This window comes from Myotis daubentonii, chromosome 4 (genome assembly GCF_963259705.1).
Source record: "Myotis daubentonii chromosome 4, mMyoDau2.1, whole genome shotgun sequence".
Lineage (NCBI taxonomy): Eukaryota > Metazoa > Chordata > Mammalia > Chiroptera > Vespertilionidae > Myotis > Myotis daubentonii.
This window is the reverse complement of record NC_081843.1, coordinates 86,786,586-86,807,670: the sequence shown is the minus strand read 5'-3', so window position 1 is coordinate 86,807,670 and position 21,085 is coordinate 86,786,586. Positions and strand designations below refer to the sequence as shown.

Here is a 21,085-nt window from a genome sequence, read left to right as displayed (position 1 = left end):
TATGTTCTAAAAATTAATAGGAACTGTTTTTTCAGTTATACAGTAAAACAAAGTGTTATTTGGCTTGTCTGTTTGGAATTCTGTAACTGGCACGTAAGAAAAGACTAAACTTCTAATAAGAACTTCAAAATGTTTATGTCTATATTAAACCAAAAAAGTGTCGATATAATTTGAGCATTTTTATAATACAGAAGTGTACATTAAGGACAGTTATTTAATAATTATATTATGAAAATCCATAAACTTAAAATGTCAAGCATAAATTACAATTGAATGTTAAAAAAATACGTTAGCCAAGTAAGCAACCAATTAAGTTTGACCTAAAATTCAAATAAAAATGCCAACAACAACAGGTATAGTGCCTACTATTATCAGGCACTATTTCTTACCTAGCTATTTTATTCTCTCAACCTTCTGCATTAGCCTTTCAAAATAGATATGGTGTCCACCTTATGCGAAGGAAATTGAAGCTAAAAAAGTTAGTCAGTTCTCTGATGTAACTCAGTCAGCAAGGAACAACATTATGATTCAATTTCTAGGTCTGTCTACCTCCAAAGCTTTGAGACATCACCAAAATCTCCCTCAACTGTAGCAATGAGGTTCCAAAGGAAATCTGTACAAATCTCAAGCGGATTAATGTGTTTATGAGGGCAAATGCTATAGATTTAACCACTCAAATTAAATGCCATCTGGAGCCTCTTACCCTACTTGGTACAAGCATCCTACATGTATTACGCCAACTCTGGCCTTGGACAAGAACTCAATAATTCTCCCATCTCAATACCATCAATAAGCATTATGCACATTACAACTCCCATCAGGAAATATAGCTAGTTACTTCTAAAACATCATTTAAAAACTGCTAATAATTTAGATTCTTTACATTAGGATTTTTAAAAACATATGAAGAATCTGTTAACCCAATTAGCTAAACGGGTTTGAAGAATCAATTTCCTTCTTCCTGACACCCAAATCCCTCTTCATAATAATCACCACAGAGATATAGTGATTATTTGCATAGCTCTCTATATAATCACTTACAAATCCTAGTCCTTACTAGTATTTTTATTATTTAAATCTATTAGAGTAACTTAAAAAAACAAACAAACAAAAAAAAACCTCAAGAGAGAAGAAAACAGAGGAAGATGTCATGACTTTTCAAAGCAAAAATAACCTGACCACATTGGTTGGTGCAAACAAGTATATGTAAAAAAAAAAAAAAAAAAAAAAAGATGGTAAGAAATAACCCGAAGCTATGTTTCAGACTTACTCATTCATACTCAAGGGATATCAGACAACCTAGTGGACGTGTGATACAAGCTGTCACTATTCCATTTCTGACTTAGGCTCACTCACAGGGACCTTCAGATCAGCTGCTCCAACTCAGTTTACAGCTCATGTGGATGTGACTTATTCGTGCCCTTGCTATCAAACAGAAGGGTCACTTTACAACCTTTACTAAGAGCTCCCCCCCTTTTATGCTAATCCTTTTTCATCTATAAAAAGTTACATGAGCTTAGCACTCATTTAGAAATGAATGGGTTAAAAAATGAATGGCTTAGACATTAAAAGTTTAAGCAACAGCTACATCTGAGTTGAAAAAAAATGTAATGTTAAAAATAAGTGTCCCGTCAGTAATCATTCAACCATAAGACATAGACTGCTGGAATGACTATATTTTGAAGAAGTATTTTCTCAACCTAGATTGCACTTCAACCAAATAAACCTGTATATTAACACAGTCATAGTCTAATTTAGGGTACTTCACAATGAAGATTAAAAAATAAAAATCCCTGTCTTATGTGGTGCCTTTAAAAGAAAGGAATCATTTTGAGTAATTATTGTGACAAAGTTTTATTTTTCAAATCTTAAAATGTGGATAAGGTAATTACTTGACAGTTGTCATATATAGTGGATTATTAGAGTTCATGTTAATTTTTAAATCAGAAAACAGTTTTCATCATAAGAGTATGGATTTTTGGGGAAAGTAATTGTAGCTGCATGGGTTCATTTTGCTGAAAAATAACAGTCAAATCATCTTGAAAACATAAGCAATTGCCTTCAGGTGCCTTCAGGCTCTGCTCTTTCTTTTACTACACAGAATTAACCAGAGAAGAGAACTCAGAACGCAGGCCCGGCAGAATGGTCCCATTCAGCAGCTAGGACAATGGAGATACCCAGCTTATGTCCACTGCTATTATGAATCAAATTATGAACAATTTATATTTTAGAAATTTAATAAACAAACTAAGAATTCGTAAGCCAGATGAGAACAATGGCACTTAATGCCACAGCAGGGAGTAGGAGAGCAATAACCAATCATTTTAATGAAGAGTCATACCAAATTTAGAAATGAGGCCCAAATGACCAAAAAAAAAAAAAAATTACATTTGATCAGCATGCTTATGGGTAAGTCAGCATGCTTATGGGTAGGTTAGTGCCTGCAGCCAGTGACTGGAGAGTCCCTTTTATTTTATTTGCAGGTAATGTTTCATTTAAAAACAATGCTGTCTATGTAAGCATTATCGACAGATAAGACAAGTGGCTGATATGCTATGGTATTTTTAAAAACCGCGTGAGAAAAAAACAGGTGGGATAAAAACTACAGCAGGCTAAAAACAAAATAAAAAGCATCACTCTCTGAAAAATATGTGCACATAAACAGTAAAACGGTATACACTTCCTGACCTTGTAAATAGGTGGCTCAAAATTAAGTATCTTTAAGAGAGTGTTACTAATCTTTGTGTTACTAATTGTCACACAAAGTTATCCAGTCCTTACTGGTTGAATCTCCTGGCCATTTGCATCCAACATCCTCCTTTCCTATCCCCTCAGCCAATACTCATAAAAACATACATAATCAATTATTTCCTTATACAACTAAAGACAAAAAAAACCCCCACAGGAATTCCGAGAAAAACAGCAAAACAGACAACACTCTACCTTGCTTTACCGCTGAGCCAGACTGAAGGTTACTTCTCATCCCCCCAAACTCCACTAACCACCAAGACCGGCACGTTAGCAGATATGGCACAAACACCCCATTGACTTTCCAAGACTCAAGGGAAGGAACAAGGTAAAGATCATAATGGTATTTTCTATCTTCGCTGACGTTTCTTCTGGACAGGTATGGCCAAGTGAACATACAAAGGGTCAGTTTTTACAGGGTACCCTGACCCCTAGATAAATGAGGGCTAAGGTTCCAAGTTCAGTTTGAGTGATGACATCAAGAGATTGCACTGACCTCCAGCCACTCTTATTTCCAGCTGGGAATCCCAAGAATACCCTTAAACATGCAATGCCCATGGACTCGACTGGGTTTCTGCAGCAAGGGCAAAGTGTCACGAGTCTTCCCATCTGCCACCCCCCAAAAAACCACTGTGTCCCGGAGGTACTGCCATCAACTATGTCAAAGCTACTTTTGCAAAATGTTTCCTTTATCTGGAGTGAGTGGAAGAGAGAGGGAAGGCACAGAATCAGGGACCTCCCTCGGAGGGAGCAGAACTGCCAACAATCTGCATACATTTCCCGGGGCCACGGGAACGGTGGCTTCACCAGCGTGGGAACCAGCCGCCTCCGGACCTCCGTGGGAGCGGAGCAGGGCCTTACCTTGTTGGAGGCCATCTCACTGACGGAGTGCCTGGTCTGCAGGGTCTCTAGCTGGTCCAGACACCAGTCCAGCTCCTCCAGGGTCTCGCTGGCCAGTTTCTGGTAGGCCTCCTCTGCGAAGAGATAGGGAAAGGGGGGCTCAGTTCTCAAGCGCTTCACGGGGCTGCCAGCGAGTTCAAAGGGGGCCATCCTGCCGTACCCCGCCATGCTCGGATGCCCGGTGCCCGCACATGGGGGCTGCTCCTTCATATTGCCGAGCCGGGCGCTCTGCTAGCGGGGCAGCCGGCCTCGGGACGGCACGGGCTCTCCAGCTTGGCGTCTCCGTTCGGCGTCCGGAGGGCGCGCGGAGTGCGGCGAGCCAACTTTTACGCGGAGGAGACACGGGCCAGGAGACCACGATGCGACTTGGAGACGGCGCGGCGGGTCGGAGTCCTAGTCCTTGAGGATGACGAAGGGGGTGGCGCGTGCGCCTCGGAGCCCGCCCCGCGGGGGAGCGGCTGGTCCAGCGCCCGATCGCCCCGGCGGCCAGCCCGCGCCGCGGCTCCGCGCCCGCCCCGCCGGCCGTGCCTCACTCGGGGCGAATGAATCAGCCGCGGCCACGGGTGCGCGGCCACCACGTTTCCTGTTTTCTTTCTCAACTCCGCGGGCGGCGGGCGCAGCGCTCCATCGCCGCGGCTTTCCGGGAACACTCCCCCTCACGCCCCTCTCGGCCCCCCGCGGGCCCGGCCCCTCCTCAACTCCCTACGAAACGAGCGCCTGCAGCCACAGCCCGGCCCGGCCCGCGGCATCCCCCCGCGCAGCCGGCGCGGCTGGCTTTGAAGCCCAGGCGGAGGGGAGCGGGCGCGGGCGCGGTGCCTGCGGGGCTGCGGTGGGTCTGCGCGAGGGGAGTGGCGGAAAACCCGGCGTGGAGCGCCCGCGGGGCTCCGGGGGGACCTGGCGCGCACGCGCGGCCGCGCACCTGCCCCGCGCCGACCCCGAGCCCCCGCCGGGTCTCCCCGAAAGCCAGAGCCTCATCGCCTCGGCCACTGGCAGCTGGCTACCTGGGAGAGTTCGCGGGAGACCCGCCGCGCGGCACCCGCAAGGTTACTTAGGACCCGCGCCACCGTTTCTGAGCGTTTGGGTTTTAGGGTGTTTTAACCTTCGTTTCTGAGGGTTTAGGATTTGCCTACTTCAATGAGGACAGGGTGGTTGTGGGAATAAAAGCATTTCTATCAAGACCTGACTTTGTCAGTACCCAGTCCCGGCTAAGCACCAGACTAAATGTTGGGGGCGGACATAAACAAGCAAACAAAACATGCAAAGCTGTGGGTCGGGACGCTGAGACTTGACAATATGCTGTAATTTCATATTCAGAATTGCCCAGGAGTTATCTTAAAGCAGCAGCCGTGTGAATGCACCACATAGTACAGGCAATTGACACATGTCCTGCATATGTGCTCCAGTCGCCTGTGGAATTGCAAATCAGAGACCAGGATGGTCTTGGGATGCCAAGGGGAAAAGGCTGGCAGGGTATTTCTATTCACCATGCACAGAATAAACTACAAAGGTGAGAAAAATGAAAACATTATATATGAAAGCCGGTTCTATTTACAAAAGCTGACCTGGGGACCATGGGCACTCTCCATAAACACATCAATTATGGAGAACTTCGCTACATTAGCCTGCGGATAAGCAAACCTCTCCCGGGAAAAATAATCCAACTCCCAAGAGTCCATCTTATAAAACTTTGTTATTTTCAGTTAGAAAGAACACATTGAAAAGCTTACAGTGAAGTTGGTGAGATGGCTTTTCTTTGTCTTGGAATCTACAAGGTAATATAGGGGAAGAAATTCTGCCTTTGAAATGTAGGCTCTGTAAATGATCAGCAGCACAGTAAAGAATTTCACGGACTGAATCTCAAGCTCCTGGCATTTTCCAGGTAAGTTTTTATATATCATTTGTAAAAGTTAGAATAACTTTCAAGTATTTGTTACATGTACTGCGTGGTTCATTGTTATCAAGGATTCTTGAACTATTGCTATTCACTTTGAGAACTCTAGGTTAAAATTTGCCTCTTTTATTCTACTGTGTTTTTTGCCCCTCCTATACCAATCTCTGTAAATGTAGACTCGAGGTGAACAAACAACTGCCTAAACCTTGCCAGGTGAGTTATAAAATGTAAGACTGGAGCTTTTATCTCTAACAAAAGGAACAACCTTAAAGATAATTTAAAATAGTAAGTATAAAATATTTTATCTGTATAGCCTTGCCCTGATTGATTATAAGAATATAAAAAACATACCATGCTTGTTATAAAAATTGAAACATTACACAAAGACATGATGTAGAAAGTCCCTTGTAATCCCATACCCTTAAGGTCATAAATTATAATTAAGCCTATGACCATAACTTATTTTCATTGTACTTAACACCTTCCATATGCAAGCACAGCAGTACCTAGTTGTGATGGTAGTATATCTACTATACGTCCCCACTGATTTGAGAGAGGAAAGGGGGGAGGGGAAAGAAGAAAGGGAAAGAGAATGAAAGAGAGAGGGACTTCAATGTGAGAGAGATACATCAATTGGTTGCCTCCCATAGGAGCCCGAATGGGATTGAACCCACAACCTAGGCCTCTGTCCTGACTGGAGTCCAAACCTGAAACCTTTTAGTGTATGGGACAATGCTCCAACCACCTGAGCTACCCAGCCAGGGCTATATGGTTTTGGTTTTGCTTTTTTCATCTCTCTACTGTATAAAATAGGGATTTAGGATATTTTAAGAAGAAATTGACTTATTTTGGGTAATCTGCCCATTGTTAGCATGTCCAGTGGGTTAAAGATGCAAAATCATTGTGTCAAGAATTTTTCACTGTCATCTTTCCAGTCACTAGTTACATCAGAAGCCAGGAATCCCCTCTCCATACCGCTAAGACTTGGCTTTCCATGTTCCTCTTCCCTGCACTCCAATTCTTCCAAAAGTCTGAGCTCCTATGTAAGTAATCCCCTCCCATCTTCAACTTCTCAAAGCTTTTCAGAAACACAGGCCTTGGGCCTAACAGGATGTGGCACCAGATATTATATTTCACTGTTTATTTTTTAATCATAATAGAAATGTAATTCTTGAGAGCCAATGCTTCAAAACATGCACTTCAACACAGGATTGCTCTTAAGAAGGAAGTACAGGGACAATGGGAACAACTTATTTCAGAAGATCTACTTTATGTCCAAATCCTAGACAATCAACATTTGGGTACAATCATAATGTGGTAATAGATGTATTTTAAGTTCTACCATCTTCTGCATGTACCTTATAAATATGGAGAATGGAAAAAAAAAATGAACAGAGCCCATCTATTTACCAATAAGTGAGAAAATAATTACTAATCACAGCAAAGAACAGTTTGTTCTATAAAACTGTTACTCAAATAAAGAATTATGGTTGATATTAGCATAGAACTAATACTACTTTTTCCAAATTCCTAGGTTTATAGGCAATATGGTTAACCACAGTTTTTCAGGATCATTATTAAATCTTAACTTTTAGGAATTTTAACCCCACATGTTCTAAGAAATTGAGTTACTGACCTTTTCATCCCTACTGAAAAGCCTTAAGGTGAAGTTGCCAACTATCTTACAGGAACTTGAATCACCACACTACACAAACACACCTAAGTGTCATCAATAGCAGGACACAAACAGTGAGCTTGTTTAATTTTGGATTTTACCAAAAGCACAAACTGTATTCCTTAATAAAATACTTTTCTCCCCAGAGAGTAGTATTCACTGTGGTACTCCTTGAAAATGTATGAAAATTCTTCTCTTTAACTGTCCCAAATCTTGCTAAATCAAGGAACTAACTATAGGGAGAAAAATTCCCAATCAACAACTGTTGGTGAAATTTCTTAAAAGCTAGGAGAGTGCAATGGAGCAGCAACTGAGAAATAACTCGAGCCTTTGGAAGTCTCCTCCTACATGGCTTTCTTCAAGGCACCCTTGAACTATGGAACGCCCGTGATTCTACTCGGGATCTTCTGTGAACAAACAGTTCTGAATTCTTTCAGGCTAGCACTTGGCTTCCGTCATTGTGATGCGATCAAGGGTTCCCCTGACACATGGCCTGAACTGGTGCCAGGGGCTCCGGGCGGAGATGCTGAAGCAGCAGCTTCCCTATGCAAAAGAAAAAAGGAATGGCCTCAGAGCCACGGCAGTTAGCGAGGGGTTGAGGTCGTTTTCTTGTGAAATGTTTAGCAATTTACTCTTACCCACAACTTAAGCAATGTTGACCATTGAGGTAAAAAGATCCACTCTACGTGATGTGTTACTATGTGGATGTTGGCTTTACCGACACTGGAATGACTAAAGGTCTGTATAAGTTTGTCATAATTCCTAGATAAGCCTATTGGTGTAAATGAAGAGAACAGCCTCCACCCCCCTCCCCCCCCCCCCCTCAAATCACTTACTACGAACACCATTTGCTTACACTTAATTAAAAAACAAGCTATAATAGCTGATTTAGATTTTTCTTAAAATAAAAAAGTATATCTTCCTAACCAATTCCAACTTCTCCTCCCCTAATTCCCACCAAAATTTTCTCTTTGTTCCTAAGGATGGAGTCGATGGTATCTGAAGTAGGCAAAACTGGAGAAAAATGATTTCTATTTCATGCACTGCTTTGAGCTAGTCCCTCCCTGAGTTCGCTATAGTGAAAGATTTGTGCAGGTTAGTTCTAACTTTTGCTGACGTTTCCCCCTCCTCTATGCCTTTTATCTGATGGGAAATACATGAAGGAGTTGGATTCATTTTCAATGTGTACATGTAACAGGTTTAAGCAGAGCTTGCCAGTGGCAGGCTGCTCTCAGGGCCAAGTATATTTCTGGCATCAAAGTTCTTGTTTTGAAGTATTTTAAAATCTTATGAAATATATAATATTTCACTTATTACTTCAAAAATCCTCCAAAGGGAAGCTGTGCATAATTTTCTGAGTTTTTTCCTTCTAGCTTCTCACTATCTTATGATTTTTCCCCCCTAGTGCTTTGCCTAAGGCTCTAGCTGAACTTTAAAATGAAATAAATGCAAGATTGGGTTTCAGTGACTTCTAGTACTAACAGTAAGTCAACTTCTAGCAGCATCAGTAGTGTATTTAGAATGAACTTGGTGTCATGTACTTAACAGAGTCGGTAAAAACAAGATGATTAAAAGAGTGTATCTTACCCAAGGAAACCCTGGGGTCTAGAATGGAGCAAATAGAAAGCATTCAAAAGAAGAAAACACATGGGCTATGGGAGAATTAAAAAAACAGCTATTTAAATCAGACTGGGACAGAGGTAGAATGGGAGAAGGCTGAGTCCAAAAGAATGAAATAGGAGATAAGAGGGTAAGAAGGATTTTTTAGAGAAAAAAATATGAGCAAACATGCGGGCCTATATTCAGTAAGGTATGTGTGCATGTGTATTCGGAGAAGGGAACTGTCATGAGCAGGGCCTTGCTCAGGGAGAAAGAGGCTGGAGAAAGCCACAGACACTGGCCATGCAGGTGTTGTCAGGCATCTGCCAGTAAGGCCTTTGGACTGAACCTCAAGAGTGGGAACTGCTGAGTGATTCAGAGTACTGTGTGATATAGGCTCTGATCTTAATTAGATGGGAAATTCTAGGGCTCTGGAATAAATAGGATTGAAGTAGGCAAGGCTGAAGTCAGTGAGACCATTATCTTCAGCCATATTATTGGTAGAGTAAAATTAATAATTTATAGAACATTTGCTTCTCTGATGATTCTTCTTATCTAAGACAATCTCAGAATTAAAAGTATACATAGGCATGTGTTCACAAGATATGTCAGGCATGAATAGAAAAGGACTTCCCAATGTGACTTGTAAGTGGATAGACTTCTTTGCTCTTAAAAACTATAGTCTTCTAGTCACTGAAATTTTAATCATACTGTATTCACCATAACTTTTCATCAGAATTTCTTTCAGGGAGAGCCTGCCTGCAAGAAAGTGTTTGATAAGGATACTTATATAGAAGATGTGACTTTAAGGAGCCTTGGTTTGGATGGAACTAATCTGTGATCTCTTCTACATAGGACTATGCCGATTGTTTCAGAAGTGTGTGTGTGTGTGTGTGTGTGTGTGTGTGTGTGTGTGTGTGTAAGGAGTCAACTTGGCGGACAGGGTGATTCCACCCTATAAATCACTCTCTCCTTCAAATATTTAATAAAGTTACCGATGGCATAAAATCCTGAAATAAAGAGATTTTCTTTGTTTTGTTTTAACCCAGTGAAGGGACTGAGCTTGGAGGCCGAATTGGCCCAAACTGAAATGTCAGCCTGAGTTGACACTGAAGAGACGACGCAAAGAAAGAGGAGAAATCTTGTGGAAGTCAGTGTTAAGAGCAGGGAGGGCTTTTGTCCAAGGAGTCGGGATTTGAGCCAAGGTTAATCCGACAATCTGGGTTGCAGACTCCATATGACCTGTGTTAGACTATAAGCAGTATTATCCCTTGACTGACACTGGAAGAGAAGAGGGAAATTCCAATCTCTTCTACTACATACAAGCCATAATTCCTGGCACATCACTTAATCTTTCTTAAGCCTTAATTTCCTCACCCGTGAATTGGGGATAATAAAATGTACCTTATAGATTATTTTAGTTTAAGTGAGAGACCCTGAGTGAAAAAACCTTGCATTGCTCACCCAATTGATTCTTTTCCAGGCACTGCATTAAATGATGGAGATTTAGCATTGAACAAGGTAGTTGAAAGCTCTGCCTAATTCTCAAAGACTTTCCACTCTACTGGTTATGATGATCTTCTTTTATTGAACACCTGCTATGTGCTAGATGTTGAATGCCCAAAGGTAAGGAAATGACTTTGGGTCTCCAGAAGCTCATAGTCTAATGAGGAAGCATGTATGTAAGTTGCCCACTAAAACCAGGTAGTAGGTATAGGTAAGCACAGGGCAGAGAAAGGGGACATGGAAAGTGTCCCCTGCCACAGCCTGTGAGGGGTCTGGGAAAGCTTTCTGAAAAAAGGAATGTTAGCTTCGAGTCACTAAGGATGAACTGAAGGGTTAACTTATGTGGAGGATGGGAGGTGACATTTGAGATGGAGGGTAAACATGTGCCATTGCCAATCGGAGAACCACTTACAAGGTTGTTTAAATAAGTTTTATCTGCAATAAGGCATTTAATACATGAGAGGTTCCTTCTTTCTCACAGGTTCTCAGTCCTAAACCAGTTACTATGTTTCTATCATCACCATGAACCCTCACATATCAACCAGCTCTGGGCTGCATATGAGTGAAAAATCTAAGATCTAGAATAGTCAAGACCACACCAAATCATGCAAAGTTACTATGTATAAAAAAAAAATGTGGAATATATGTCATTGGCTAATGAAAGAGCACCACTTACTGTGGGTTTGCTGGGAGGACCGTGCCAACATTTCCCAAAGAATGTTCATATGAACAGTATTCCTACAAGATTCTCTTTACCAAAAGAATTCTGTGGTTAAACAAGTTTGGGAAATGTTGACTACGTAGCCTCTTTGGCAGTGATTTATCGTGGACATGAACCTACCAAAATCTAGAAATTCTACAGCAAAGAGACCCATTTAATGACAAGTATAACCTAAATTTATTTGACATCAGACTTTTTTTTTTTTAAATAAAACTATCATTTCTTACAGCACACTTTGGAAAACTTTGTCCTGTACCATGTTAGGTGAGTCCAAAAACATAAACACACTACTTGAGTTCTGTAGGTTTCCATATATTCTAAATCCAACCTTCAATATCTTATTTCCCCTTCTCAGGCCTTCCTGCACTGCTGAGAGACTGGTCAGAGAGTAATCTGCCTCTTTCCATTCCCTCCTCTCTTTCTTTTCCCCAGAAAGAGAGCAGTCAAGAAACCCCATACATATTTACTGAGCCTCTCTGATGTTCTCTTGCTTTGAAATACAAGAACATGAAAGATTCAGTGACCTGGGCCTGGGAAGGAACTTATAATATCCTGCTGAGAAAACCAGCCACATGACCAGCTGCTGCCTAGAGACAGCGTAAGGTGACGTAGAAATCATTCAGCTCTGAGTGCTATTGTAGCCCAGAAGGAGGGGACTTTATGGACTGTAGTGCAGTGTACAGGGCTCCAGGAAGAAGGCGAACCAGGATGTACGTCTTTGACGATGAAGTCTGTGATTTGAATGGCTGTGGGAGGAGGGAGTCAGCTAGCATTCTTTTCAGGTAGAAGAAATGTCTGGAGCCTGGATAAGGGTTACATGTGTGGGCGGTAAATAGACTGGATGGAGTAGCCTCCTTGAAGGGAGGAGAAGGGAAGTAGAGTTGAATACTTAAATGTGTGGCCTTGAGCTAATGGAGATGGTGGGAACTGGGTGAGTGCACTGGTAGCAGGAGGGAGATCGGAATCCATTGCAGCAGTGCAGACGCACAGCAAGTGGTAAGCAGTGTTCTCGGGGTATCCACTTCAGTGGGCTGCTAGGACAGTTATGAGCAATAGAAAGAGCATGACATAGGGAATAGAGGTCTAGGCTCAAATGCTGGCCTCTGCAACTTAGCAACCACGGGTGAATTATTTAGCTTCTCTGTACCTTGGTTTTCTCTTTTCTAAATAGGGCTAAAAATACATCCCACAGAAGGATGCCTCCCCCCACCCGCCCCCCAGGCCATTCTCCATATTTTATTTGAATTTTAAGACTAACTTTAATTTAAAAATCACATATCCGCATGCCTATTTCATTTTTGTTGGTTTGAATTCTACTTAAATGCATGACTTGTTAAAAATTATAAATATTTATCAAGTCTGTTACATGTAATACATAACAGCTGGTTTTAACTGTCATTTCTCTCCTCCCCATCTTCCTTCTCCCCGCCGCCTCCTCCTCCCCCTCCCCCTCTCTTTCCCTCCTCCTCCTCCTCCTTCTTTTTGGTGGGAGCAGTGCTAGAATCCATTTATTGCTTTCCATAAAATTGTACACTTCTCAGAAACTACATTGTGTCTAGCAAAACATAAAGTAAGATTTGCAATGCCTCTTTGCTCTTAGAACTCGGACTTGTCCAGTTTGGAGCAAATGATCAGTTGCCCAGAGTCCTTGGTCTTATGCAATGCCAGCCTTCCCTTGTCCAGACCCTCTCTCATACCTGGGCCCTGTATAGCACTGCGCTGGGGCCAGCAATGGTGAGTTGTCCCTGCCTGGCTGTGGGGGAACTTCACCAGTGCTTCAAGGGAAGGCCCACAAAAGGGTTGATGTGTCAGTCCTCAGACGGGCAAAGCAGTTATGACAGCAAATTGAATAGTGCTTTTCCCCAGGGAGCACCAAGCTAGAAAAACAATTCTCTACATATTTTTGATGCTAGGAGTAGTCAGCACCTATATCTCACTGAAAATGAACACAATTTCAACTGCAGTTGTTTTATTAAGCAAGATGCATAAAGCATGCCATTCATGCTTTATTTCATTCTTAAGATTAGCTTTTGAAGTGTCCACAGAAATCTGGATACTTCTTGCCATGCCTTGATCTTGTAAACCCAAATTTTATTTTGAGTATTCCAGGTTTATGCTGAAATTACAGCTCCTTGATCAGAGAAAGAAATTGCATAGCATTTTTCTTTCCATTGTCTGAACACATAATGGCTGTACATATCATATATGTATATATATATATATATATAATTTTTTAGCTAGAATTATTTAAGGTGTGGACATTTTGCACCAAGATCACTAGCTATTAATATGAGCAGAAGGTTTTTTATTTAAGACAAGTCTGATAGCCACTAAAATTAATTGTAATAGTATGTCCTTCTGGTGACTATATACTATATTTTAAATAGCATTACATATCTTAACTCTTGAAGTACAATTTTTAAGTTTTATGAATTTTGCTGTTTTGCTAACACTACTATGCTTTCCCACTATTTCACTGGAATGAATTTTTTTTTTCATATAAATTTTTGTTGCAAATCTAACCAATGAAGCAGCTTCTTGATATTTGGGTCCACATTCTAATTTCGGTCTTTATATTTTGTTTTCATAACTTGTTATTGCTGACCTAGTAATCATGGCTACCCACCTTGAAACTGTCCTTTCTTTATCAGTGTCAAGCCCCACATAACCAGACCATTCCTTTTTTTCTGTCTTTTTTTTTTTTTGACATCTTCCAAGCAGCAAAAATGATGGGAAACTTCAATGCCTGCGGAGGCTGCTGTTTTCTTCTGAAGGCCCAGGATGCGCCCATAGAGTTTGGGGGGGAAGATTAAGTGAGATGAAGCAGTGGCTTTCAAATTTCTTAGATAGTGAGCCATTATAAGAAATATATTTTGTACTATGACAAGTATACTGTTTCAAGTAGGTACAATGAATACTATTGTTAATTGTGCTCCTTTTTGAAGAAGTGTGGGTATTGACTCCAAGTATAAAAAATATGTACAATACAGGAATGCTTTGATACCTGTATTTGTTTAAAAGGTAGGGGAGGGAGTGAATTATATATTATAATAGCTATGGCAAAATTTGTTTATAGTCTTTGTTTAACAAATCATGAATTTAAGTTTAAGTGAAATAAAAAGAAATATATGCAATATAAAGGGAATCTATATATAATTGAAATAGTATACACACATATATACTAATTTATATTTGATCAATATATACAAATAAATAATTGAAATAGAACTTACAATAAATACTATTTACCCTTACTATCTGTGACTCAACTCTGATGTTTTCTATTTTACTTAATTTAAAAATCTTGACTGTGACCTACCAAATTGATTTTATAATCTCCCAGTACGTTTGAAAACACTAGCTGAGGAATCACCTAATAAAAGTTAGTCTCCCTTTTCTTTCTTCTTCCCACTTTATAATAAAAACTCCCCTACTTTCCTACTGCAAGGACGAAGTAAGTAGAACATAGAGATCTCTAAGGTATGAGCTGCTTAATATGCAGATATTTTGTAAATCATTTCTCCAAACGTGTGAGTTTCCTCAGGGCACTAGAGGCTTCCCAGTTGAACACATGAAGCAGGTCACCCACTGAAGTGCCTGCAAGAGCCAGAAAGGTCATGTGAATGAATGTTGTGGTTGGTGGTGTGTGTGTGGGGGGTCGGGGGGGCGGCGGGGCGGGGTTGCTGGGACAGCAGGTGGGACCTCAGAGGGCACATGCGGGAATGCTGGCCAACTGTTGCCAGATCTTCAGATTTTTTCAACAGAATCCTCACATTTGGATATTTTAATGCAAAATGTATGTTTTCAAAATTTTGGCAACTAATTAAAAAGTTAAACATTTTAAGGACCAAACAAAAAAGTTTATGTCCTTAGCACAAGTGACAGGAACCTTCCTGAGAGCAGTGTTTTAGACAAGCCCTTAAAGACCTTACACATTCAAGGTAGAGAAATTAAGTGTTTCTGGAATCCAGAATGCTAATGTGGTGTCACGGAAAGACTATTTGATTTGGCGTCGAAAGACAGAGATTCCTTTCCTGGTTCCAACGGTTACTCAGGAATGGCCTTGGCCAAATGATCTCAGCTGTCCATGGACCAACTGGACCCTATGAAATGTCCTGTGAGGAACTTGGCCTGACCAAAAATATCTGACTCCAATGACCTAACAATTACTAATGACTCAACCAAATAGGGAGCACAGTTCCTCAAAGAGCGCCATACATCCTACTCTTTAATTGGCGAACGAATAGGAAAAAATAAAAATTTCCATACAGCTCTCATTTTTTTTTGTCTAGCTTTTAAACTCCTACAAAAATATTACTGGGAATTCTAGCTGTTTATTTTTAGGGGTCTTTTCCTCTTTCAGTCTCTCCTACATAACCTTATGTTCCCAAAGCACCCCTTGTACAATAATAATAATAATATATCTTCTCACGCAAGACCATATTCTGTATTTTTAATACCTACAGGTTTGCATCCAAACTTCAGTTAGACTCCTGAGAGCCCCTCTACAATCTACCTCACTGGACCCGTCTGTCCTCCCCAACCCTGGTGGTTGATGCCACCTACACACGCTCACCGCTGGTCAGGAAGTCTCCTCAGGGTCTCATCTCTGCATATCTAGTCATATTTGTCATTTGCTCATCCAATCATTCCTCCCCTCTTTCTTTTCATCTATTCTATTCCTGCCTTTCACGGGTTACTCCCTTCATGCAAATGGCTCCTTCAAAGGAAGCGGATGACAAGCTGTCCTTAGGAGCAGCAGGAAAGTCTGGAATGGGGAATCCCGAGATTGCTCATGGAGGAGGGCACTCAGGAGGCGATTAAGGGTGATGGGTTCTGGAGTTGGAGGGAATCCACATTATCTTTGTTTTGTTTTTCACCAGGGGGTGAGTCCCTTTCTACAGACAAAGTTAGGGAAATAGACATTGTTACACGATTCATACTTGTCAACTAAAACTTTGGTTCCATTAACTACCAAATAAGTATTGTTCAATGCCTGAAGGGGTAATCTGGCACTATAAGAGGTGCTCAATGTCAGAGCTGAATTCAGATCTCTGGCTTCAGGGAGCCCACAGTCTAGAGTTTCTGATCAACAAGTGAACAATCCAGTGATTTGAAAGCAATTTGTGTGTGCTACGGTAGAGCAGGTGCGGGGCGGGAAAGTTCCGAGGGTCCAGCCCAGCCTCCTGGAGAGACTGTCTGCGCTCTCCTCCACCTGGTAACTCATCATCAGAGTTCACAACTTGGCTGAGATTAAGGGAACAATGTGAGAACAACAGGAAGAGTGGGTCTGCTGGCTCGGATGGGGCAAGAATCAGCTCCTGGCACCAGGCACAAAACAGTGTTTTCCTTCAACTCTCCAAATTCTTTGCAGGGGCAGCCTAGGAGTGAGGGAGGAAGGAGGCAGAGAGCTACCACCACCAGGGCGAAGGAGAGGGTAGGCATGTGTCTCTAAAAGTGTAGAATATCAACTAGGAGTGCATTGATGGAAGATCGATCATGTTTATTCAAAAAAAGACAATTAAGAAGGCAATTGTGGGAGGCAGAGAGAAAAAATTGGGGCTGCCAGGTAAGTGGGTGAGGAAAACATGATCACATTTTGCAGCTGGAATTTCCCACACGCTGCTTCCTCTGCCTGCTTCTTTCTCCCTAGGAGCTGGGCCCTCTGGCCCTGGGTCCTGTTCTCTTTGCGGGACAATGTAACTTTAGAAGTGAATTCATCAGGACCAGTAAGCATTGCTAACATAATTCTCCTTCAGGGTGAGATTGGCACCTGAATTTAAACTGGTCAGATTCTGGAGGAAGGAGTCTATTCTACCTGAATTAAGCCTTAAGCCTCTACTCCAGCTTAGGAACCCGCCCCCCCCCCCCCCCCCCCCGCCACACACACACACACACGGTCAATTCCTTTCTTTAGAAAGAAGGCCAAAGGAACCCGCACTTCTAAATCCTTGAGTGGATTATATACTGGGTTATTCTGGGCCAAAGATGGATTTATCAAGAGATCATTTTTGGAGTAAGGTAGTCCTGGTTTCCAAACCTGAGCTTTGCCACTGACTAGTGTGAGACCCTCATATAAACTGACTTCTCTAAGCTTGTTCTCTAATTTGTAAAATGGGAGCAGTACCTACATCACGGGGTGATTTTGAAGATTAAATAGGATGATGCATGGAAAGCAGTGCTTGGAAGATAGTAAGTGTCCAGAAAAGGATGAATTGAATATGCAGGTACACAGAGCATGCCTGACTGTTTCTTGAATTATTCCCAGCTCATTCTTCTCCCTGACTCCCTTATCCGCTGGCTGGCTGAGTCTCTCTCGGCTTTATCAATGTGATTGGGCACAGTAATCCTGGAGAGTGTTCTCAAATTTTTTATCTAATTAAACATGCAAACCTTTTAACCCACTCAAAATCTTTGTAGCCTGTCTCTGTTGATTTGGCCAGAAGAGCTCAGATGGTAGGAAAGAGCTTTCCAGGTGGAAAAATAAATAAATTAGCAGTCTGGAAAACAAGGCCCCCTGAGTTACACCCCCCTCTCTAACACAGCCCGCTCACCCTGTTTATTTTGCTATGGTGTCTAGCATTAGTAGGGGACTAGGGAAATCCAGGTTACCACCCAGCAGGCGTTCCCTCTAAAGATAGACTCTCGCAAATACCATGTTTGATGCACGGCAGCCAAATCTGAAGTTAACTCTTCAAGTAATGAACTCACTAAACTATCACAATGATTTGTTTGCTAGTAGGCTGAGTTTCTCCAGGGTTGCGACCACATCATATTTATTTTTCAATCTCTGGTGCTAAACACTGCCTGTCACAAACCAGGTATCCACTAAACGCTGGTTGAATTATCCGAACAAGCATTGAACATTCTCTTTATTAACGTTACCTTTCTGTAATGTTTCCAGAGCTGCTAAGGCATCTGAGAATCAATAACTAGACTTAGAGGACTATTAACATGGTCCAGGGGCTTGTAAACCTCACAGTCGGAGATGTCACGTGACTAGAGTGGCTTTTGTGCTGGGGAGAGGAAGCCCTGGGAGAGGGACCCTTGTCTCCATTTTTCCTCCTCTGAGTGTCCTGCAGAACCATTTATTCTCCGACTACCTGAAAGCCTTATGACATTTACTTGTGTAGGTTTCTGTTTCTCATGGGTGGGGGTCCATACATCCCATTGGTTTGGAATTTACCAGGTTTATGTCTGTTATCCCAATGTCATTAGGAACAGCTGCCCCTCATTCTCCAAAGTGCCCTGGTTTGGATGCTAAATCACAGGGACACTATGTATGGGAGAGTTCGCCTCACATCATTCAGCTGCCTAACTCACTCCCTTGGAGGTCTGGGTACTCCGCCCTGCGCCCTGCGGAGACTTTCCTCTGGGAGGCACACCCCTCAGTCACTGCATTTGGGGCCTCTGGGTCCCCTCCTAAAAGAACAGACAGACGCCTCTCTTTGGAGAGACTCCTGGTGGAACAACTACGACAAAATCAGTTCTTTAAATTTAAGCCTTTCCTGTCATCGCGGACCTCTAATGAACACTAAAAACCAAAGACTCCCTAATAATTACATCCCCAAATTTGCTGAAATGTAGAAAATATGCCCATTTGGAAACTCTAACCTAGTAATTAAACTTAAGTTTCTCAGGTTAAACTGCACCTTTAATAATGCGGCTTATTTTGTCAAAATCAGTTAAGGCCCTCTAATGTGTTTTGGAGTAAATGGACAGACAAAAATTAAAATGTGGCTAGCCAAGGTAATCAAAAAGCTCCCTTTATTCAGTCAATAACAATGGCACGTTAATGGGTTCTTTTTACTATTGGGATGTAATTATGCGTGGCTTTAATTTCTTGTAATGATGGAACAAATTAGATTACCTCATACTTTTAGGATCATTTGGTACATCGTGTTTTCGTGCTTCCATAAACCCCATTGGAAATGAAATCAGCTCTGTGATTGCTCATTCTCCCTATATTGTGACATGTCTGCTCATGTCAGCAAAATGGCAACCGTTGTCTACCTTAATCCAAGACACTGCAGTAGAGTTAAAAGAAATGATCTTCTCCCCTCTCCTTTCAGACCTCCCTATTTGTAGCTATCAAATTTTGGCATGCCTGCTGGGACACAATCTTGTTAGAACAAGCAGAGTAATTCTCAGGTGAAACTTCAGGACTCTTTCTACCGTAAGTTCAAAATGTACCTGTGATTCAAACTTAAATAGAGAATGAGTTGGTAAGAACATGATGAGCACCACACAGTATTAAGAACACAAACTACTAGTTTCTTCTTCCCCTAATTCCAGGTGGACGTCGTGCAAGCTTTGAGGTAGGGCATCTATGGCCACATATCATTAAAATTGATTAGTGATTAGTCTAGCACATTTAATCTTAAGGTCCGTAACCCAGCACAGGTAAGATATTTTAGTAAACCTAATGCAACTCCCCTGAACACTGCAGCTACTGAGCTCATACTGTAAAAGACCACACTATAAATGACATTGCAAATGCAGTGCGGCAGACTGACATTAAATATTCAAAACACATGCAACATTATTAATAAGCAACAATGTCGCAGAGACTGCTAGCTGTCCCCTAATATTGGTGCTCTTCCATCAGCTATATTAGTAGAGAAAATTCAAGCTAGAGAAAATTCTCAGACTCCTATGTAGCCAGATGTTGTCACATAACTATGTTTTTGTAAATGGATTAACAGAAGTGTTATATTGTGGTTTCAAGAGCTTTCATTAAAAGACATCCGTCATACATCTCATATCTGTCCTTCTTCATTCCTTTCTACTGATTAGAACATGAAGTTGATGGATGGAGCAGGAGCAGCCAAATTGGGCCACCAGTTGAGTTTAGGCATAAAGGGCACATCTAACAGCTTCCAAATGGAAGGAGCATAGATTCTTGAAGACTTTATGGAACAGTGTTGCCACATTAGCTCTAGACTGTCTACTTTCGGATTTTAACATGATAGAGAATGAACATCTATGTTCTTTAAGCCACTTCTATTTTAAATCTCTGTATTCACAGTGAAACACAGTCTCAACTAATACAAAGCCCAACAGCGACACTCCAGTTTCCCTTGGTCTAGGACTATAGCTTAGTGTTGTTAAAAAGGAGTATGTTCACATATGCCAGGCTGTACTGTAGAGACTGGACGACTGGTTGCCAGCTTACTGTAATTTGAGGATATTTTGTAGTAACAGATTACTAGTTTAGAGCATCTAGAACTATCTGAAAAGGATTACCAAAATTAAGTGTATAGATTATGAAGCATAAGTCCCCGTTCTATTTGTTCATAGCAGTTTAAACCTGCATTAAAATTTTAGTAAATAAAATTGGCTATAAGAACTCTTTTGGGAGACACTATTTCAGTGAAAGGATGATTACCCACAAGACCCCTGATCCTACTCAACCCATTTAGTACCTCCAGTGCCCTTTCACCTCTCTATTATGTACTGTGAGGTAGCAAGGTAAGGGCACTGTCTAAGTAGAAACTACTTCAATCTTTCAAAATCTGGGGTTATCTATAATAATAAAAGCATAATATGCTAATTGGACCAGACAGCTGAATGACCTTCTGGACGTCCTTCCGGACAACCTTCCGGATGAAGCCGGGGCTGCGAGGGCTGAGCCCCTTCCATGGATTTCGTGCATTGGGCCTCTAGTCTGATTATAAAAGGAAAAATAGGATAAAAAATACAGACAAAATGTTCTGTCTGTCCTAAAGAATGCTAGCTAACCATAATGCCATTGATAAGATGCAGCATGAAACAGATAAGATTTATTAAGGTAAATCTTATTTGTATTAAATCATCTATTCTCCCTAACGTCAGCATTTAGTCATTTGCCATATAGTGACATGACATGTTTGTAAATTTTAAAATGTTAGCGAGATGTCTGTTTTTAAAGATAGTTGAGCTGTTCTTTCTGGCAGTTTCAGTATCTGGATTAGAATTTGAGGTAAAAATGTATAAATAAGTCAGGCTGAAATATTCAAAGGCCATCAGATGTTTGAGACTGTATTGTCGTTATACAGAAAAGTGT

The 21,085-nt window shown here is 41.5% G+C and overlaps 1 protein-coding gene across 6 annotated transcripts in view; it reads right to left on the bottom strand.

Annotated features, from left to right (window-relative positions):
* The window catches only part of PDE4D (phosphodiesterase 4D), a 657,725-nt gene that overhangs the window by 41,955 nt on the left and 594,685 nt on the right, over positions 1-21,085 (bottom strand). For 4 of the 6 annotated variants that reach the window (XM_059694587.1, XM_059694582.1, XM_059694584.1 and 1 more), the window contains exon 6: positions 3,610-3,722. In XM_059694587.1, the coding sequence (XP_059550570.1) occupies positions 3,610-3,722 (113 nt within the window). Of the gene's footprint in view, positions 1-3,609; positions 3,723-3,808; positions 4,393-7,014; positions 7,758-21,085 lie in introns of those variants that run through there. The other 2 variants (XM_059694585.1, XM_059694588.1) reach the window with 2 other exon arrangements.